At 40.6% G+C, this 23,154-nt stretch overlaps 1 protein-coding gene and 1 pseudogene across 1 annotated transcript; one reads left to right on the top strand and one right to left on the bottom strand.

Moving 5' to 3' along the window:
* Positions 1-700: 700 nt before the first annotated feature.
* LOC147890966 (E3 ubiquitin-protein ligase At1g63170-like) lies at positions 701-1,999 on the bottom strand. Its single transcript, XM_087389621.1, has 5 exons — positions 1,818-1,999; positions 1,635-1,705; positions 1,428-1,553; positions 1,024-1,330; positions 701-926 (listed from the first exon to the last, which is right to left on the bottom strand). The coding sequence occupies exons 1-5, from the start codon at positions 1,872-1,874 to the stop codon at positions 702-704; spliced, it is 786 nt and encodes a 261-aa protein (XP_087245747.1). The 5' UTR covers positions 1,875-1,999; the 3' UTR covers position 701.
* A 16,607-nt stretch (positions 2,000-18,606) lies between these two features.
* LOC147890965 (pentatricopeptide repeat-containing protein DOT4, chloroplastic pseudogene) lies at positions 18,607-21,128 on the top strand (annotated as a pseudogene).
* The last annotated feature ends 2,026 nt before the right edge of the window (positions 21,129-23,154 follow it).

Here is a 23,154-nt window from a genome sequence, read left to right as displayed (position 1 = left end):
ATAGAATGTATCGGTAATAATCATTTAGCGTATGCTTGAGTATGAATTTATAATCATTAAGTACAAGCAACTTTAATTGGAAGTTTGAAGCAACATTAAGTTATTACATAATGAATTCTTAGATTATTAGGTGTTTATGTTTTGTTGTAATGGAAGAAGATGCATCATGTAAACATTTTGGGCATAAAATTATTTTTGTTATCTTGCATTTTGCCAATTCTACGTGTCCTACAAGGAAGTTGTACAATCAAGGTACATATCTTAATATGATACACGGAGTGTCCTATGATTCTCCTAAGAAAGCACAATCATGATTTTCTAAGGATAGCAAATTTAAACTTTAATATATATACACAAGCATACAATTCATGAAATCATCCCCACGGCTTTGCCAAGGGTTTATACAATAATACTCATCATGCTTTTCTTCTTCTCTTCTTCTTCTTCTTCTACATCTAGGTTCATACACTAGAAGGTATAATCATCAACGTGCTTTTCTTCTTCTTCGTCGTCTTCTAAATCTTGGTTTTTGTTGTTCTGATTCTTGAGTCTCTTCTTCTTCTAGTTGCTCAGGTTCTTCTAGCTCTTCTTTTTCTTCTTTGCCGCTTGTAAGTTGTGGTTACTCTGTCCCTCTTCTTCTTTTGTTTCTTTGTCTTATTCTTCTGGTTAGTTGTCCTTGTTCTGTGTCCTTACTAAGTAGCTTACACCTCTTCATAGAGGCTCCTGCCTCGCCAGCCCCCTCCAGCAGAGACATCTGCCCCCGCCTCCCCATCCTTGCCTCCTCCTTGAATTGCAAACTTGCATAGCGGACACGACGCATTGATCTTCAGCCATTCATCAACACAGTCCACATGGAAATGGTGTCCGCACGGTAGCCCCCTCAGCTCCGCATTGTCCCTGTACCTCCTCAAGCAGATGCAGCACGCCTGCATCCACAAATTCATGAGCCTCAGAATTCAGTATCACACAGCTTGCGCACACAGTCGCTCGTTTGGATATTTGCTTTCCGCTTGAAATACTTACTGCGTCGTCTCCAGATATCAACCTCTCATTCTCCGTCCCTGCCGCCATGACCCCCCCTTCGCTTGGCGTGTCGCTGTCTGACTCGTTGTAATCCACCTTCTCGCTGCGGGAATTTACTCTCTTGCTCCTGAATTTGTAGATTGGCAACGCTGCAATGACCTCCGCCGAGGCTCCCCTCGCTTCCAACCGGTTCTCACGAAATCCCACGAGAGAAATGACGCATGGAAGGCAGCAACACACGGCAGCGCAGACAATGAACGGCATTGCATATTTCACGCAGCTTAGCGTCAGAAATACCACGCACAGCCTGCGACAGAGTTTTGTAAGGAAGCCAACATTAAGCAACCTGCGCTTTCAAATGAGCACAAATCCATTAATTCGATCTTGGGCTACGACAGCCATACCGGTAAAGCTTCGGGCTGTCTTGTGCAGAAGAAGGCCTTCCAAAGACCCACACATTGCCCAAAACAAACCAAACTGCAAAGAAGCAATCGAGCGAGAGCCGAAGCCTTTCCATGAACATTTCAATCCTGGAAACAAAGCCCATAACATATTTCAATTTACCAAAGCAAATGCGTAGTTCCAGTTCACTGCTTCGAGTCGAAAAGTACCTGATACTGCCTACCCTTATGAACCCTTGAAACGCTCGTCTTGTTGACAGATCGCCGTCGCCTGCTCCAAGCTGAGAAACAGCAGGATACGGCAAAGGCATTGTATTAGACGCCCATAGTCCTTCGTGCTGTACAGTCAATGATTCTTGCTCTAGGATGTCCATCGAAGGATGACGAGTATACCGCCAGAAAAGAATTGGCAAACTGGCAGCGCAGCCCACCGCATAGCCCATCAACCATACGGGCAATGGTGTCTCTGGTCTCTCGTTCTGAGAGACAGCCAACACGATAACGGCGGCAAGGATTTGAACCAATGTGGCAAATAACTCGACCGACGCCCAGAACCCCGCATTGAGCAGGCTGAATCGTCTGTTGTTAGTCGTTCGAGCACTAGGCCGCCCGGACAACGATGGAGAATCCCTTGCTGGAGGTCCCCTGAAGGAGGGGATCGATGGGCTTCTGGGAAGGCTTCTGTCAACGGAAATGACAGTCTCTGCATGAGAAGTCGAGGAGGCGACGTTGAGATTAAAATCTATAAAGGATCCGGGCGCCGCGTTGGGCGTCCGAACGACGAATTGGGCGTCGGAGGGGGAGGAATGCAGAGGCGGAAAGGGGTGATCAGGTCGCTGAGATTTAGTGCAGGAGAAGGTGGGCTCATGAAGAGCCATGGAAGGAGAGACGTCGAAGGAGAGGCGATGGAGGCTGCAAGCTAGGGGAGGAGACGACGTGGTTGTTATTCATGGAAGTAGAGAGGCTAGCAAGGAAAATGGAGAGATATAAGGGGAGGCGAGGGAGGTTGGGAGGAGGAAATGGAGTGTGGGGAGAGCTACAGGAAGGAGGAGAAGTGGAAGGGAAGCAGAGGAGGAAGAAGAAGAGCAGCTTTGGAGGAGGAGGAGGAGGACGATGGCGACGAAGCAGAAAAAGATGACTTTGGTTGATGATGACGACGACGACGAAGCAAAGGCCAAAAGACAAGATTTCCCAAGAGTCGCCCCTACGTCCATTCCCCCCCATTCCCCGCACGTGCCTCCACACGCTCTCCCCCACGCACTTGCCCCACGTCCCACCTTATCTACATACATACATACATATACATCCCTCACATACACCCTTTTTTGTCCTCCTCAAGGCTCACACCCTTCGTGCCTCCCCTTCTCCGCGCGTGCACTTCTCCCAATAGGCATGTATTGTACCTCTCTACTCTTCCCACCTCAATTATTTGCCCTTGCCTGCCTTAGACTCGGTAATAAACGAACATGGCAAGCAAGGAGGTATTCGATACCACTCGAGCCTTTTTTGTAAAAAAAAATCTGTCGGCTTCGAAGGGGTCGAACAAGGGTGTCTTTTCTACAAAAACCCCAGATACAGGGACCACCACGTCAAGCATTAAACCCCACAATGTTATATACTATGAGAAGCTCTATCAACTTGGACAGCGTCCCTTTGCTGACAAAATATGGTATATGACTGCTTCCACATCGTGTAAATTGAAGGCTAGATACCAACCCATTGGCTCTCGAGCTACTCCTTCGACGTAATACTCCTCTTTCGGGCTAGTCTAAACCTTCCCTTACAAGTCCTCTAAGAGAGAATGTAGTTTGAGGGAGGACATAATACTCCTCTCCTTATTAACATATATCGTGTGTCTCTTGCCCTTAATAATTGCAAGCATTACTAGGACTAAGACTCATCATGCGGTGCAAAGCACTTCCACTCATGTGAGTACATAGGTGTATTTGTAAGGGCATGATAGGTCTTTCTCTAGGTCCTGTTAGAGCTCTCTCTCTCTCACACACACATACCTCTCTCTCTCTCTCTCTCTCTCTCTCTTGCTCTCTCCCTCTCTCTCTCTCTCTCTCTCTCTCTCTCTCTCTCACACACACACACACACACACGCGCGCACAAATGGTGCAGTACATAGAGAGTACTCCCAAGCCTACCTTTTCGACATGGCCTAAATTGCAATAAAAAACAAATATAATTTTAAAAATTGAAAGTCAACAATAATTATTAATATGCTCCCTAGTACATGCTACCTTATGCTATCGACCTACACAACCTATGCAATTTGTTCCAATCCATTGGTCCGTTAGCCCTCAATGGGACTATACCATCATTGCCAAATCTTGTTAATAAGGAGTAATGTGGAAGGACAGTAAACCCTCCACCCACATATACTTAGAGGACCAAGAAAGTTGTGACTCAAGCTACAAACAAGGTTCCTTCGTACATGATTCTATTTGCTTTATCTCAATGCCATGAACAAAATGGGACAAGCTACAATTGTTTTCTCCGTTCGAAGGCACTAGTAAGCTTCACAAATCAAGGCCAAAGTATACTTCAAGAGTTGAGATGAAATTATATAAAGAAAATGATTTATATAGATCAATTGACCTCCATGTAGTGTAAAGCATGAACAATATTCCATCTCAAAGCTATATATGAAGTGAAAGCTAAGTATCTCTTTTAGAGTATTTAAGGCTATTCAAAGATTGAATCCACAAGTAAGATGAATAAAGGTGGCTTACTTTGGACGAGTTAATAATGCAATAGAGCCTTACGAGGAAAGTGATGTATGCATGAAGGGCCATTGGCAGCACAATTATGCTTGAGGATATTCAATGTGGGCTCCACTAAATCCCATTGCTTCGTCTTCTCACATAGAAATTCGACACATATCATAATAACCTCTTGTGCACCTCATGTCTTCTCTTTTAAAATATCCAAGTGAATGAATACTATAAATGGGCTTTTAGGTACAAAAGTTTTCAACAGAAAAGTTCGTGCTAGATCTAGTGTTATTTTAGACTCCAATCCCCTACAATTTTCCAAGAAAGAGACTTATGAGATAAATTAAAATGTGGGTTGTTGGTTTAATCAATTATACTTTAATTGGATCAAACTAAAGTAACAGCATTGGAGGCACAGAATGTTGCCTCCAAGGCAACCATCTTTGCATTAGCACACGTCTTGTAAAGTACACCTTGGGATACCTCTACATGAAGTACAATAAAAAAGAAACCCTTTTCCTATGGGCACACCCAAAGATATGCAACCTATAATGTGAATTAAATGAAAACTCATTAAAACAAGATATCAACTTACATGCATAAGGACATTGTTATTTCACTAAATAAGAGAGTTTAGAGCTCCATAAGAAAAAGGAACCTAGGACCCATATCCTAGAGGCCTTTTGATAGTACCCCATGTACGCACATGATAGGTCCAAGAACTTTGGTTATTTGTTATCAAACCTAAACCTAAACTATAACTGTGCGCATTCACAAAGGATGCTCACATAACAAATAAATTCTCTTTAAAAAGAAGCACACCAATAAATTTGCAATATGGCAACACATTCGATGAGACATCAAGTCAACATAATATCATTTATAGATACAGCCATTCAATTACATGTCTACATCACATAGCATGTGGTATAGAATGTTGCATCCAAAGCAATGAGCTCTATAAGCACATGACATATAAACATTAGTCTTAGACACCTTGACATTCAATTGAAAATAATCACTTTTACTATTCTGTCATGATAGAACGACAAGTCTCAATCATGCTTGTACTCAAGACATGTCTCATTTCTAGGCATTTGAGCATTGAGTATCCCTAACATTAGGATGACATTGAAGATGAAGATGGCTTCACTAAAAAGATGCAAGATAAAACATCCCATGGCATCTAGTCATCATTATCTACTTGTAGTCCTAACATCTATAAGAAACGCATGTGTGAAACTCTTATTTCATCATTTATGTTCACAAGACTTCAGTTTTAATGCATTGCAAAACTTAGATGTCATTTTAAGAAACGTAACCATTCGTAACTTGTAGTCCTGACATCTATAAGAAATGTATTTGTGAAACTCTTATTTCATCATTTACATGCACAAGAGTTCAATTTTAGGGCATTGCAAAACTTAGATGTCATTTTAAGAAACATAGCCATTAGGTTGTAAAATCATTAAAGTAATGGAAAACCTTGGCATGAAAAATGTAATTTAAAGAAAGTTCTACATATATCAAGCTCTTTAGATGCAAAATGATTAATCCATGGTCCTAAGAAAAGTCTGCAAACCATTAACATGTTGACAAACCTAACATAGCACTCAATAAAATCATTAAAAGGCATGTTAGGAGGTCAAAGATTCATGATAGCTTGTTAAAAATCTCAATAGCAATGCAAGTTTATACCTATCATATGAGCTACTAGATCAACCCGATAGATTGGTATGAGTTTATACGCCCATAGAATTGAATATGTAGATTCCCGATAAAAAAACCATTAGATGCACTAGTAGATGAACTAGTAAGTAAAAATATAAAAATTAGTAGATGAATCAATAAGATGCACCTTAGTTGAACCAATAGATGTACCCATAGATGGACCTTTCATAACTGTACAAAAAGTTAAAACACACTGAGTAATACACTAAATAAAGTACAATAAGTTAAACACATTGAGTAACACACGTCTTCATAAAAGTTTGAGCATTTTGCTTCATTACATGGGTTATGTATGTATATATATATATATATATATAAAACATAGGGCTTATAGATCTTGATAAGGCACTTATGGTAGGAATAAGGTTTTCCACTTTTTTTAATAAAAAGACCTTTGAAATATCAACTAATAGAAAACCATGGAAGACAAATTAAAATGTAAATTGAGGAGCACCATGCAACCCCATAGCACCTATATCTTGAAATGGAGTCAAAGAATAAAACTAATTAGCTATAGTACGTTTGCAGTACGTTTGCAGTACGTTTGCAAACTCATATGATGGGCTAGTAGATATACTAAGGGATTACACTCTTGGTTGATAGTTGAATCCATTTCATATGAAGTTGTCATTATTATAGCATTGAAGTATTGCATACTTCTTTGCATTCATGTTTGTGGTTGCCATAGTGAAGTTACAAAATCAATGGATGTCACTCAATCAAGGTTTGTGTGATATGAAAATTATGTCATGATGAATGAATGCCCATTGCTTATGGACACTTGTCTACAAATCCTCCTTAATATGTAAGAGAAATCGCTTTAAAACAACGTCCTTGTGTCACAAAGATGTTTTACATATTAACCCATAAAAATTAACTCAAATGTACACAAAATCACAAGATTGCTTTCTTTGATGAAAAGAAAGGCTTGAAGATTTGAGGTGGAAATTTTGGGTTACATATGGCATTATCCATGTACAATCAATCCAATGATTACATCATGTCACTAATGTGATGAAATACCATCTAGGCATTTGGAGTGATGGTTTGAGTTAGTTTTGGTAGTGCAGTTGATTAGGGCTTGCTGTGCTTGGTAATCAACCATGTCTTGAAGGTTGATGGATAATAGGTTGAGTAGTTAGAGGAGGTTTCATGTATCACAAATGAGTGAGGGGTCAACTTATGGGCCACATCAAAAAGTTGGCATAGAACTGGCTGTTGAAGGAGTGTGTGAATCTCAAAAACGTCAATGCAACTACAATCACAGATCGCTCTTGCCTAGGTGTAAGAGGAGTGTAGGGGTCAATTGTGGGCTTAACCCACCTATGTATGGGGGGGTAAGTTTTCTTTGGACCCTACCGTGGGCCTTTTATTAGGCCTAATTCAATTCTTAATCCATTCCTTAGGAGTCCCTTTTGAGACCCCATAATCCCTAGTGCATTTGTAACATGAGCGTAAGCAAGAGAGCCAAAAAATCTCAAGTGATTGATAGAGGGCTTAGTTCCATTGAATGCCTCCTCTAGAGCCATGTTTGCAAAAGAGCAATAGGGCTCCTATTCAATAAGTACTCAACTATGTCACATGCTTTGGTCCGATATACCTTGGGACCTTCTTCTCATCAAGCATACATCTCAATGACTTTGTAGTCGCTTTGGTTTTTACGATCGGTGACTTCATTTTGTCCTAGCATGTGTCTACATGTGAACCTGATTTGTTTCTATAATGCCTATAAATGGAATTGAACTATGGAGGATCTTGATGTTCTTTCTAGTCTGCTTTCTAACCAAGGAAGAAGTAGATCCAAGTCTTCTCCCCCTACTATTCATAGAAACAAATTTGGAATGGGTAGTAGGGTTTGAAGTTAGCAATGACAACTAATTACAAATAGCTCCTAAAGATCCATCCAAGACATGCTTTGCACTAGAGTGGGGAATGTTTGCATATTGAGTCATGCAATTTGGGTTATGCAATGCCCCATCCACTTTTCAAAGGGTCATGGACATTGCCTTCAAGGCATTCCTCAATGGATTTCTACAAGTCTCCCTAAATGAGTTGTGCATACATTAAGCTAAAAAGGATCACTTGAACTATTTTGAAGATATACTAAAAAATTGTAGAGACTATGACATCTATCCAATTCTTGGTTACACACAATGTAGTCTTGGGACACAGTCTCTAGACATGTGGTTGCTACCGACACCGAAAAATTTAAGATAATCAAGGAATTCCATCCCAACAAAATGCTAAGGGTGTACAAGTATTTGTGCACCATGCTAGATACTATAGAAGATTCATCCTCAAATACACCATGACTGCAAGACCCCCATAAAAGCTATTTGTAAAATTCTTATGGATAGAAAAATGTAATCTTCAAATGGAGATTGATCACATCTCTGGTACTAATGGCTCCAAACTAGGACATTGAATTCCATGTACATACATATGGTTCCGACTATGCAAGAGGGAGTGTATTATGTCAACCTTGGAAATACAACAAGGACTATCTAGTGTACCTTGCAAGTAGGAAGCTAAATGGTGCAGAGGTGAATTACACTACCATAGAAAGGGAAGCCCTAGCAATGGACTATAATGTGAAGAAATTTTAGCATTATCTATTGGCCATTGATGTTGCATTTTACACGGACCATCTTGTTGTATCTAGTAAATTAACCATGTACGTATGGCTAGATAACTAGATGGCTCTACTATAAGAATATAATTTCAAAATGATGTTGCAAAAGTGACGCAACACTACATTGCAGATCACATGTCACAATTGATGATAGGAGAAGAGCCAAATTGAGTTGAAGATGACTTGCTAGATGCAACACTATTTCAAATAGACGCTATCCCCAAGTTGATGATAGGAAGGACACCCCTAAACTGAGACTACTTGATGCAAGAAAATTAATTGTAAAAGTTTCTCCCTACCAACTGATTGCAGGTCAACTAGAAAAAGTAGGTAGGTATCACATTCTAAGAAGATGTGTTATGTGACAAGAGATCATGCCAATCAGTAGAGAAGTCCATGAAGGCATTTGCACGTGAAGCCACAACAAGAAAGATCCTCCTAGTAGGTTATATTGGTGGCCAAAACTTTGGGCGGATCTCTATGACTATGTACAGAGGTGTGATGTATGCCAAAGAACAATTAAGCCCAACACAAGGATTTCAAACCCATGACAATAGTTGTTGTATAGAAACCATTTGAAAAATGGGTGATTGATTTTGTGGGACCTATATGTCCAATTGCAAAGCAAACATATGCGCACTACATCACTGTGGCCATAGATTACTTTACCAAATGGAATGAAGCAAAAGTAGTATGAGTATTCTGGCAGTGACTCAAGTGTCATGGGGTTCTTGAAGGAATGTTGTTGGAGCCTCCTACTCCATGCTTCTCCTTGTAGGAGTAATGCAAGCCTCATGAAAAGAATGGGGAAGGGAGAGAGGAGATGGAAGATGAAGAAGGAGAAGAAGAGGGATAGAGAATGGGGAGCAAGAAGCAAGAGAGGGGAAGGGTAATAAAAGGCATTCATGAAGGTAAAAGCAAGAAGAACATAAACAACACTTTTGAAGAAGAGAGAGCTCCTATTTCTGAAACTTGCAAGTAACTATTGAAGACCAAAGTTTGACTTTTGTCCATAAGTCTCACGCAAATGGCTCCTAGAGTTATTGCAATGCAAATCCTCATGAAAAGAATGGGGAAGGGAGAGAGGAGATGGAAGATGAAGAAGGAGAAGAAGAGGGATAGAGAATGGGGAGCAAGAAGCAAGAGAGGGGAAGGGTAATAAAAGGCATTCATGAAGGTAAAAGCAAGAAGAACATAAACAACACTTTTGAAGAAGAGAGAGCTCCTATTTCTGAAACTTGCAAGTAACTATTGAAGACCAAAGTTTGACTTTTGGCCTTTATACAAGTCACATTTTGGGCTTTTATACAATTCACCTTTTGAAGGGAGGGCCAACCCTACGCTCTCATTCCCTTTTTACCTTTTCTACTCTCTTATTCCTAGTTTTACCTTCCTCTTGGGTCGGAATGGCTCAAGGTGACTCCAGCAAAAATCTTAGCCTTTAGAATTACATTGGAAGGCGCAAAATGTGGAAGTGTCAACCCAAGCGGTTAACGTGCCCCCATGCCTGTAGTTGATCCATCCTTGGATCAAGATTTGGCAAGGTAAGCGATAGAGACTACCAATTGGACGATGCAAAGGCAGTCGAGATGAGATGGGACAAAAATGGTGCCGCGGCTCCTAAAAATATGTGTTATCTTCATGTGCAGATGTGGTGGGCATGGATATTATGCATGCAAAGAGGTTTGGGCCTTGGTTGATGTCAAAACTAGCTCTTATCGAATGTTAAGTTTTCATTCTTCTACCAGGCCATTACATCTCGAAGAAAGATGATGAGCAGCCAAAAAATATATATGGCCATGACCATAGCTGGATCGGGGAGGGCTTCATATTGTTTGATAAAGCGCTGCATGTAATAAATGTGGGCCAATGATGAGGCTACTGCCATGTAGTTGAAGCGTAAAAAGCTGCATAGTACATTGGGATCATTCACTTGTAGCCGTTTGAAAAAACTCCACTTCCATTGGTGGCACAAGGGCATATATGTGGAGTGGGTCCGTTGTTCACAGCTGGCAAACCAATAAATCATATTGGGGCTACTTCAAAAATGGTATTCTCCATGCAAGTTGCAGCCCTGCGCACCCATATCCAAAATGGGAAGCATGAAGACAAGTGGATCTACATAGCTGCTTCTTGTTTCATGTGGATTGACCTACCACCATGAGTGGAGTGTCTTTTTGATAAGCTTTGTAAGGCCATGGACTTCCATCATATCAACCGTTTAGGTCAAAACTTTGAAGTTTTTCCTTCTAGAGACTCAAGTTAGTAAAAATAAAAAATGACCACACGATTGAGGACTTGGTACCATTGGCGATCTGAAAGAAGGATTTTCCTAGAAAAATCATCCCCGCTAGTTGGAAAATCATCATCTTCATTGGTCAGTTGCTCTAAAGGGAACATTATGTTTTCAAAATATGACAGTCTCAAAATTCTTTAGACCAGATCGAGAGCATAGTCAACGAGCCCATCATCTGAACCTTCTCTTGTTAGGAGGTCAGCTGACCCTACTTGTGTGTGGGTGGAGGTGGTGGGTTGTGATGTGTTTGGGGGAATCTGGCCCAAAAGAAAATGTCAATCCACAATGACAAAACAATGGCAAATATAATGCCAACAATAAAAGCCAAATGCCTTAAGCATAAACATTGTCCATGGGCATAAGCATCAATAATGTCTCATCCAAGAGATTATAGCACAACCTGTGCATCCATTGCAATATGCCAAAGCTGTTCCTTAGGATAAAATAGCATCTGTGTGCTAAACGTCCATCAATAAAGCATCCCACAAGGCAATCTGGGCCTATCAATGCAATGCATCTAAATGGCCTATAAAGCATCCATTGCAACCTAATGCAAACCACAAATGAGCACACATGGCTCAGGCTACAACCAGAGTGATGTGCATAAGGTATATCCAAGAAATCACGACCCCACAGTAATGATCGCTAGTGAAAATAGAACCTAGGATGTCTCAAAACATGGGCGTCACTGCATAATCGAACTCAACAAGACAATCTGCAAATATCTCTCTTTGGCCACAACTCCAAAATCTCATCCAAGGATGGAGTAAGAGCCAGTCAACCCTTGCATTTACTTGCAAAAATGAACCTTAGGAAACTTAACCTTAGCCAAAATGCCACATGGCCAATCAATGAGATGGTCTTGGAAACTTTGAGAAATTTCCTTCAAAGAGATGGTAGAAAAACACATAGAATCACAACTCCCTCAATTCTTCATGGAATGGCAAGCAGCAGTCTCGGATCCAACGGGACAAACAGCTCTACAAATGGAGGCTCAGATGTTGAGTTTCCACTCTCACAAGAAATGATGGAATGAAGACGTTGGAGTAGACAAAGCTTCACTACAGCTTTAGAACTTCACAGAATTGGAAGTAGCTTCATAGGTAGAAGTTTTGGACTGCTCTAAATCTACTGGGATTGTCTGAACTACAAATGGTGGCCTAGATATGGACATCCAACATACGAAATGCGTGCAAGAAATTAAATTTTGTCACTTTTTGTAGGAGCTATAACCTTTCATTGAGAACTCAGATGACAAAGATGTAAAAACAAAAAATGAAGTTCTCAAAAGCTTCTACAACTTTTCTTTATATCTCAGGGAAAGATTCAGCTTCTAGAGAAAGATATCTTCATCAAAACTCTCTCAGGTCTAAAATGGACTATCTTTTTGCCTCCAAAACCACCTGTTGGCTTGCAAAAAACCACTCACAGAACTTTCCAAAGGTTTCTACAAGGTCTCTACTCATCAGAATGCAGGTAAAGATACCCAATAGAGCTTCTCCTTCCTCCCACAGAGCTGTAGCAGTAGACTTCGGGCTCCAGGCTCACACCCAGGCTCAGCTAGAACACCCGCGCTCTAATACCAGTTGAGAGATGTCAACAACGGAAGCGGAATGGAAGAAGGTAAGAGCGAGAGGGAGAGACAGAAGAGAGAGTCACACAAGTTTTGGTGGGTGCAGAACATTCTAATCTTCTATGTCATCCATATACATATGTGTTTAAGTATTGTACATAACCGGGGTTAACGTACAGTGGCCTTCAACCCCCACACAATATGCAATCCATACTTATCAGGAGGCTGATTCAATTATCATTTTGCAAGACCTAAAGGTGGATTCTACTCAGGTGGAATCAAGTATTTCAAGACAAATGTATGTACATCATTCCTATCATATCAGATGTCATTTTGAAGATGATTTGATTATGTTTAAGCTTATGTCAACTTGCTAGAAACTACACTGTAGCATACATGTTGGTAGTTTTCAAAAGTTTCAAAAGTGGTTCAAATGGACTGACTCAAATGATGTCAGATGGCTAAGATTTAGTCCTATACATGGTCATTATATTTCATGGGTTCCCAGCCCTGGCATGTAGCCATGAAATGGTACCAATGTAATCGGTAACTAAGGGTTCGAGTCTACGGATTTTTGTTCCAAAAGGTTGACCAACGTGAGTGCCAAGTGTTAAGGGGATTTTAGGCACCACACTAAGGACAGACATAGAGTATGATTGTGGTCTTGGTCAAAGGTCCTAGCACTAGTGGAGTAGTGGAGGAAGTTACAATAGTCATGGGTTGTGGGGCATCTTGGAGATTCGGTACATGTAACTTTCAGGGGTATCTTCTTGGGACTTGTATCCTTCTGGGAGCGGGCATCCTTTTGGGAGTGGGCCTCCCACTTCCAACAAGCAAGAAATGCAATAGTGCTTCCCCCTTCTCCTCCCTCTTCCATGTCCCAATGTTTTCTCCATGTTGTTGTAAGCTACAAAAACTGACCACATTAACTATAGCCACATAATAAGCTATCATGTTAGCACTATCGCCTTGCTTTGCCATGTCAACATGCCACATTATATTTACCATATCATTACTATGCCTCCTAGGCATGCATGATCCATAAGCACATTTCCCTATGCAACACATGGAAACATAGTGCCACATCATTACACAATGCACCTATGCATACTAATCCACAAATACACCCCTTACATTGTGGACATGAGCACACATGCTACATCATAGTCATATGTACACTATTTCTATCTTTAATGCTTTTAAAAATTTATCTAACAAATCTAGTTAGCTGACCCATACATTAGTCCGATGATTGAACACTACAAAACACAATAATACATATCAACTAGGATGTGATAACATGGGCGCAATTTGTACCTGAAGTATGCACAACCATGGTGAGCTTGAACCTAAATCTAATCTAGGATGGATAGCTCATAAGTGAGAGACTTGAGAGCTTGCATATTTTATTTCTTGAAAATCTAAGAATAAATTTTAGCCTTGCATTACTTACTCATCATGTGGGATAAATCCTCCTTGTCCATGGTAGGATGCTCTTGCTTCTAGTCTTCCACTCATGCCTATCCCTATCCCAATGCACCATAAATTTTAACACGCCCCTTGATGCCTTGATATAGAGAATACTACAATGTGGTTGGATGCAAGTTACAAAATATTCATCACCCCTCCCCTCAAAATTGTAATAATGTTGTAGCAACGTAACTTTGGGATGTTGTGATAAATGATGTGGTAGTTCATTTTGTAAGCAATGAGGAGGAGGAGTAGATGAAGATAAGTCTTACTAGGCTAGTCCATTCTTTAAGAGGAGATTTTTTTAGCATCATTGCATTGCACCCAGAGATCCAAGATCGGAAAAGCTCCATGCTAGGATAACATCAATAAAGCGATGAGGAGGAGGAGCAAATGAAGATAAGTCTTACTAGGCTAGTCCATTGTTTAAGAGGAAATTTTTTGAGCATCACTGCATATTGGACCCAGAGATCCGAGATCAAAAGGGTTCCATGCTAGGATAACATCAGTAAAGCACAATGGAATCGGGGATGAGCCCAACCCTTAGCACAACATGCTACCTAAGGTGGTCAAGTGTGGTATTGCAATATGCCATCGTCTCCCCTTAGTTTTAACATAGCCACTTAGGTCGTAAGATGTGACTTGAGATGACAAAATTTAGGTCTACTCATTTGGTGACCTTTTTACAAATTCATTTGAAAAATAGGTGAAGTTTGTCCTTACAGCTTTTAGAAGAGTTCGGCATTGGTCATCTCCTCTTTGCTTGATGAAGAATCCACATACTTGGCTTTTGAGTTCTTGAATATGCATTCTTCTTCCTTGTGTCCAAGCTTCTTAGTTGTTTTGTTGAAGAGTGCTTAGTTACTTGTGGTAGTAGTAGCCTTGTTCTCCCTTTCTTTTTCAAACTAGAGATGACACACATCCCTCAAATGTTCAATCAAGAAGATTCTTCAAGGTTTTTTCAATGCATTATATTCTTTAGGCATACTCTTTAGAATAATTGCAAAGGCATCCATTTCTCATATCTTTGCATCTATCCCTACTACTTGAGTCATGATGCTTTTTATTTTGCTCACAAATTGTGCCAAGGAATCATGGAGCTTCATTTGAGCCCATAAAACTAGATTTTGAGATGGATTTATTGTTTCTTTGCTTTAGCTCCAAATGTAATTTTTAAATTCATTCTATTCATCTTTAGCATGTTCTTTTCACTCTATGTGATGGATTAGATAGTACCTACATGCAACCCAATGAGTGATAATTCGTGTTCATTGTTCTCTTTCCAATTCTCACTTGGTGATCTTCCTTTAGTCTTCCATAAATTTTTGTGCATTAAGAGGTACTTCATTTGTGCAGACCAAGTGTGGTAGCCTTCCCCCTTTCACCTTTCAATAGATGAGCTGCTTGATGCCACTTAAGAAGGTCTTACTTCATTACCACACTCAAGCAGTCTCTATTCTTATACAAGTTTGGGAATGCAATATAGGAGAGTTCATAAGATTTCCCAAATAATCACTTGATGTGAAGGTTATTGAAAGAGAAAGAAATGATTGCAAGCAAAGATTTTATGGCTAATGGTAGTGACCATGTGACCAGTGGCTTGTGGAGTGCTGTGTGTAAGGATTTTAGACCTTAGGGTTTTAATACAACAAAAAAGGATAAGGGTTTTTTTGCTTTATTGGGCAATAAATGTAACACTGATCCCTTCTTTTCTCTACTCTTTTTTCTTTTTCTTTGTCTGGATCCTTTTCCAGTGCATAACAAAGATGTCTAGATCCTTTTCCAGTGTCTTAATACAACCATGACGGGTCAGCCTACTTGTTGCTATTGATTACCAACTTTGTCAGATCCTCAAGTATTCCTTTTCAACCCAAGTCCCTTGGTTGGCCTTTTTTTATGATCATGGTCATCTTCATCCCTTTCTTTCCTCTTTCGCCCCTCGGCGCACCTCTTCCTCTTTCATAGCACAAAGCTTTTATTTGTATTTTTTGAAGAAATAATCTTGGTGGTGACCCTTGGTCTAGCAATAGGGGCTAAATGGTAGCACCTTCAACTCCCCAAAAAGCTATGAAGGTTGTACTTTCTCCAAAAGACAAACAACAGGCAAAGATTACAATATGATCACTCTAGGATAGAGCCTTGATGGGAAGGATAGTTGGACTCACTTTTCTCTCCCTCTTCATATTTGTTTATGTCCTACTAATCATAAAGGGACATGGCATCCTAGAGAAAGAGGCAACTCTATTAGAGGAGGTTATTAATAAACTACTCCAATAAGAATAATCAATTAAAATTATTGTGGAATACGAGGTCATTGGGAACCCAAATGCAAGAAGAAAGAAAGAGACATTGCAAATGTCGACTTAATAAAGTTGCTAATCAATAGCAACAAGTAGCCTGACTTGTCTACGATGGGTTAAAGACCTATTCCACTAGGTCTCAAGGTAGTAAAATGTCAGTAATTTCAATAAATAGAATTTCAAATAAAGGCATCGCCTGGCTTGGTTATGGGACAATAAAGGTGAAGTATAGATGGTAAATCTCCAAATTAAAAAGATGAGCTTTCCACATATGTATACAATTAATGGGAATTTTTTATGACATGAATTTCCGATGGAGGCATCAAGGAGAAGGTGAAGACACACACATGCACACACAGTGATGACAAAGAGTGAGTGTGTGTGTGTGTGTGTGTGTGTGTGTGTGTGTGAGAGAGAGAGAGAGAGACAGAGAGAGAGAGAGGTTTGTTATGCTTGAGGGAAAGGGTTGAAATTAGACTAGTATCATCACCAAATTTATTAAGTGTTGGCATGGTCAGAGCTAGTGATCTCTTATACCAACAACATAACAAAAGAACTTTTATAAACACAACATACTAATATCTAAATGCAAGCGACATATTTTGACAAAAAATTTGTTCTATGAATAAGTGTACAAGAACAATGTATGAATATGTGAGGATACAATATGTACATAAGCTTCCTAGAGAAAAAATCCCAAAGCCCACATAGTCTCGGTATCCCAAAAAGGACATGGAGGTAGTATGTGGTCTACTAATCCTAGCAACTTCTAGGGGAACCACACCACAAAATCCTAAGTGTATCTATTCCCCAAAAAGTAGGTCACAGATATGGACAGATAAGCAAAGGAATAGAGCCATATATGAGGTCACCCGTAAAGTAGCAAAAAGATACCTATTAGATCAAAATTTTCGAACTCAAAGAAGATTTTGGGCCATTATAGGAGCACAAAAAGAATCACGAATGTTGGTGGTGCGGAATGGGATGCTCTCAATTGTGTTATGCATCATAACTACATTTCTTTTGCGCTTTTGTTAGGTTAACTTTGAAAATCAATCTCTTTGGTGTGTTATGCATCAACCCACCAAATTTATATTATTGCATTTTGTGAAATGAGAACTTTGTGTTGCACTTTATTGTGTTGGGATTGATATTCATTTTGATCGTCTTCATTGGCATAATTAGCTAACTGTCCTTGATTTAATACTTATTTTGATTTTTATGTTGAATTTAATAACAATTTGATGTTCACTTTGGTATTGATTTTTTGCCAATAAGTGAGACTTATTTCAACTATGTATTAGTGCGTAAGATTGATATTGTTTTTTCTTATAGATTCGCTCCTGATTCGAATTTTTGTTGAAACTCCAAATTCGAGACTATGTTTTTGTCGGACACATGCAACAAGGATACTATCGTATTGTTCCTCGGCACGTTGCGGGGGCTAATGGACCACAAAGGATCTTTGTGTGCTTCTTGGGATACGAAGAGCGTGAAGGATGTGCTCCTACATGTAAATACTCTAACCAATAAGTCGTAAAAGTCTTCTGGTTTGACAATTATAATACTTAAATTGATTTATTTGCCTTGCGTAGGGTACAATATGGATTTCTGAGACTCCAGTGTACACATGTGACTGATGCACACGTGGGACTCTAGTAAATAGGTGTAGGCTTTTTTATTAGGACAATTCAAGGAAACTAAACAATTGAAAGAAATGAATGACTTTTGTCATTGATAAGGCCTGCCCAAAATGTAAAACAAAGGAGGTAGTGAATGGAGACAAAGACGGAATGACAATAAAACAAGGGGCCCTCAGTCGTAAATGCTCAGTTCCAAACTCGTCTCAAAGCCTCTAGTGCACTTAACTCCCAGTTGCCGGCAACCAATCAAAGAATCACACCTATTTTAGAAGCAAATTAATCCTAAAAATTCAGAATTTCTGCTTAACAAAATGAGAACGATTGCTAGGGCAGGGTTCAGACTAAGCTGGCGGCCATGGATCAAAATGCAATGTGCAGGGGCGCCCTCACCCTTGGACCAATAGCATACACGATCCCGGACATGGCAACAAAAAAGATTTGTCCGTGGGATGAAGGCCGCCCACATCGGCAACGGAAGAAAAAGGTCGCGAAAAAGGATGATTAGGGGATGAACCCACGCCGAGGACCCCAAACTATGAAAGCCTTTCCATCAAGCGAATCAACGTTGCATGTTATAAGTTCCTCTTACTTTATATAAGTTTTGTCCATTGGGTGTTGTGAACCACCCCACCGGCGGACACGGATTCCATTCTCTTCACAACACACGTGTCCGCCGGCCTAGTCTGAACCGGCCCTAAGGCTACAGAGAGGACAGGCCAAAAATCCTAATTTCCCCCCCCCTATCTCTCTCTCTTTCTCGCTCTCTATCATCCTTACTTCAGTTGTCATATACTCTCAAGTACTATAATGGATTTTCTTAGTTGTCATGCTGCGCAGATATGTCATGCACAGAGCTTCCCAGTCCTGAGAACAAATTATAAACGATTTGCACCTTGCTCCTTGTGGGTAGTCTGACTAGTCTGTTGTGGGTTTCAACAGAGAAACCCGAGGGCTCCAGATATAAAGCATCAATTTACCCAGGAGTCGTTATGGATGGACGGTTGGTACAATCCAAGACATTTGTGAGAAATACAGAGACAGCAAGAAAGGAAATGCACCGGGCCAAAGCATCGAGTGGTCTGGCCAAGTCAAATTTTGAAGGTGGAGAAACACGGAGTGTGGCACCAATTGCAAGGTCAGCTTTAGATCTGGAATACAGGCGCATCTACAGCTCAAGAAGTGTAGATGTTGGGCTTAGCGGAGGCATTCATTTCTTTGGAACGGATGCCTCAGTTACCTTCGGTTGAGAACTTTTTATGCATCATTCGAAATTGCAGGAAAGAGAAAAGTCTAGCCAATGCCAAGCGCTTGCATGCCTACGTGTGCGAAAATGGGCTGGAAGCTCATATATATCTCGGGAACTACCTTGTCCCAATGTTGGTAAACTGTGGAAGCATATACGAAGCTCAGCAGGTTTTTAACAGGCTGGTTGATCGGAATGAGCATTCTTGGACTTCTCTCATCATGGGTTATATCGAATGTGGGAAATCACAGCATGCCCTCAATCTGTACCAGAATATGCAAGAGGATTCTGTACAGCTTAGCAAGTACACATTTGTGGCCGTACTGAAGGCTTGTTCTAGGCTGAAAGACGCAGAAAGAGGCCAAGAGATACATGCTGAGATTGCTCTACAGGAACTAGAAAGAGATCGCTTTGTTGGCAACACTTTGGTTGACATGTATGCCAAAGGTGGCTTGCTTGCAAAAGCACGGGAAGTGTTTGACAATCTACCAGTTCGAGATGTAGTCTCCTGGACTGTTTTAATTGTAGGATATGCTGAACACGGGCTCTATGCAGCTGCACTGAACTGTTTTGAACAGATGCAACTGGAGGGTGTCTCCCCGAATGCGGTTACGTTTATCTGCAGCTTGAAAGCTTGTGGCAGCATAGGAGCCATAGACAAGGGCCGAAAGATACATGCTGAGATTGCCAAACGGGAATTGGAAAAAGATCCTTTTGTTGGGAACACCCTAGTTGATATGTATGCCAAATGTGGGTCACTATCAAAAGCACGGGCATTGTTTGACAAGCTGCAAGTTCGAGATGTAGTCTCATGGACTGCACTGATTGCAGGATATGCTGAGCATGGTCTTGGTGAGGAAGCACTGAACTGTTACACACAGATGCAACTGGAGGCCATCTGTCCGAACGCTGTCACGTTTGTTTGCAGCTTGAAAGCTTGTGGCAGCATACGAGCCATAGACAAGGGCCGAGAAATACATGCTGACATTGGCAAACAGGAACTAACAAAAGATCCTTTTGTTGGCAACGCCTTGGTTGACATGTATGCCAAATGTGGCTCACTTGCAAAAGCACAGGAAGTATTTGATGAGCTGCCAGTACGTAATGTAGTCTCATGGACTGCGTTGATTGAAGGATATGCTGAACATGGGGTTGGTGAGGAAGCGCTGAACTGTTTTGAACAGATGCAACTGGAAGGTGTCTGTCCAGATGCTGTCACATTTGTTTGCAGCTTGAAAGCTTGTGGTAACATAGGAGCCATAGACAAGGGTCAAGAAATACACACTGAGATTGCCAGACATGATTTGGAAAAAGATTCTTGTGTTGGTAGCACCTTGGTCGATATGTACACTAAATGCTGTTCGCTTGCAAAAGCACAGGAAGTGTTTGACAAGCTTCCAGTTCGAGATTTAGTCTCATGGACTGCACTGATTACAGGATATGCTCAGGTAGGAGAAAGCAAACTTGTTTTCCATATGCTTGAGAAAATGAGAGGAGAAGGCATAAAACCAAATGAGGTCACATTTCTTAGCGTCCTTACCTCATGCAGTCACGCAGGTCTAGTGGACAAGGGCCAGAAGTACTTTGAGATCATGAGCAAAGCCTATGGTATCACTCCAAATATGGAGCACCACAATTGCATGGTTGATATCCTTGGTCGTGCAGGCCAATTAGATGAGGCAATGGTGATGGTGGACACAATGCCATTTCAACCTAGTCTCTTGGTGTGGAAGACTCTGTTAGGTGCCTGTCGGAAATGGGGTAATGTGCAGCTGGGGAGACGGGCCTTTGAACATGCAGTGCGATTGGATGAAAAGGATGCTGCAGCCTATATCTTGATGTCTAACATCTATGGAGATGCTAACATGCAGGAGGACATGAAGAAGATTGAGGCAATGAGAATGAAAGAACAAGCATGTGAGAATTGTGGACAGACTTGGACTGAGGTTGGTGGAATTGTGCATACACTTATGGTGGGGGATACAAAACATTCCCAAAGCAAAGATATGTATGCAAAACTAGAAAATCTTTCTCTCAAAGCAGGGAATGAGGGTACACACCAGATTTGCGGTGAGCCTTTTTTAATAAACATATAACATTCTTGTCAGAGATGCAAAATGCTCTCATCTTAAGGGATGGAAAGCATACTTATGGGACTATTGGGGATGCCAGTGCATCTTCGGGAGCCAGTATCGGTTTAGTGTGAAATGTTCCTGCTCGAATGATGAAGAGACAGCTGGCAGGTACCCAGAAGAGGAAGAAAAGCTGGTTGGATCTCGATTTGTTGCCTTTTAAGGTGGTGAATCTGTTAACTAAACTCGTGGTGGTGTATGTGCAGCTCAAAGAATGCAATTGCAATCTTTATAGGTCGAAAGACCTAAAAAATATTCTATTTTCTGCAATTCACTACTCGATCCTTTTCGAGTGGAGATTGACTGTTTCCATGCACCATTTTAACCTAACTAATCACATGCGAATTACCACGGTGGAGTGTTTGCACCTCTAGAGCGAGGATCACGCCTAGCAAAAGACGTGGAAAAAATCCCTCCAAACTCTTTGAGGGAAGTTATCGAAGGTGCAAATTGGCATCAAAGGGCTCATGAGGTATATTGGTGTCGTCGTCGTTATAGTATACATGTAGCTTAAGACCTCGGGTCGTATTCCGGTGAGAGACGTAAACTCAAGTGTGGGAAGATTTAAAACGCCCGCAAATCCCTATGGTGGACTTTCCAAACACTAACGAGCTCTACAAGAGTGAGGTTGAAGGCATCACCGGTCTACTACACTAAAAGGTGATTTTTTCTTAGGGCTGAATAGTTGGCTACATCATTGGCCTTTTTGTTATCCTGTAGCTTTAATCTATAAGTCCTTGACTCTCTACATGTTTAAACAATCGTGGGCTTTGTAAATAGATTGACAGTAATCAACTTTCTCATGGAGCAATGCCTTTATGAATATATTTGCAATTTGCTGCTTGGTCTACCTCTCCTCTAAGGGTCGTCTCTCAATGAAATGTAGTGGATCTGTATGTGTTTCATGCAAGCATGAAACATGGTATTATTAGCTAGCATGATGCTGCTAATATTGTTGCAATATAGAGATATCGAATTCGCCACATCATAACCAAATCTGTGCCAGCAAAATGCATAACCAGATAGCCTCACATGCCACAACTGCTTCCCATCTATATGTAGCCTCTGTAGAAGAGAATGCAACAATCGGCTGCTTCTTTAAAGACAATGAAAATGTAGCCCATGCAAAATTGAATATATATCCTTATGTAGACCTCTTGTCATCTGCAAAATTGAATATATATCCTGATGTAGACCTCCTGTCATCTGCAAAATTGAATATATATCCTGATGTAGACCTCCTATCATCTACACTACCTTCCCAATCAGCATCCACGTATGCATAAAGATGGGGTTCTACATCAACCTTGTAGTGCAAACCATATCCAAGTGTGTGCTTGAGATATTGCATGATCCTACGAACTTCATCCAAGTGTGGCTTCCTATGATTGCAAAAACTGGCTGACTACTCAAACTACATAAGTGAGATTCAGATGCATAATGGGGAGGTAAATCGAGCTTCCTACCTTCCTCCAATACATGTTTAGATGTTCTATCTCATCACCCATAAGTGCTAATAACTTGCATGAAAACCTTTACTTAGAATACAAAATCCACATAAAATACAATACTGTCTCAAAACCATCACAATATGGACCTATGCATCCAATGTAAATAAAAGGGCCATGGCATGACATATTTCAAAAGTCTAACATGCTAGAAATTACATTGCTTCACAAATATACATGCCATTGAATCTTCAAAGAATAGTACTCATCCTGAGATCCTATACCTTCAAATGCACTAGAGCTAGAGCTTTGTGGGGTAAAAGTTGTAAGAGCCTTCCTCCTCCAAACTATCCACTAGAACATTCTCTAAGTCAACCTAGCCAAGTTGAGATGGCACCCTCTTTCTTGCATGGCGTGTCTTGGCTTTAACTTGTGCACTGCATCCAATCAATATCTTTGGAATCTTTCGGGATAATGTTATGTATTGTGTCGCCTTTGGCAATTCCCATGCTTGTCTCAATTGAAATGTATATACCAAAATA

This window comes from Dipteris shenzhenensis, chromosome 18 (genome assembly GCF_047967505.1).
Source record: "Dipteris shenzhenensis isolate YYH24624 ecotype China chromosome 18, Dip_SZ_1.0, whole genome shotgun sequence".
Classification (NCBI taxonomy): Eukaryota; Viridiplantae; Streptophyta; class Polypodiopsida; order Gleicheniales; family Dipteridaceae; genus Dipteris; species Dipteris shenzhenensis.
The sequence above is the reverse complement of the archived record's forward strand: the minus strand, read 5'-3'. Positions and strand labels throughout refer to the sequence as shown.

Excerpts from the sequence above, each read along its gene's own strand:
- LOC147890966 (XM_087389621.1), bottom strand. The coding sequence starts at position 1,874 with ATGGTTGATGGGCTATGCGGTGGGCTGCGCTGCCAGTTTGCCAATTCT. Across the intron at positions 1,554-1,634 it reads ATAAGGGTAGGCAGTATCAG|GATTGAAATGTTCATGGAAA; the intron begins GTACTTTTCGAC and ends CTTTGTTTCCAG. Across the intron at positions 1,331-1,427 it reads GACAGCCCGAAGCTTTACCG|GCTGTGCGTGGTATTTCTGA; the intron begins GTATGGCTGTCG and ends ACTCTGTCGCAG.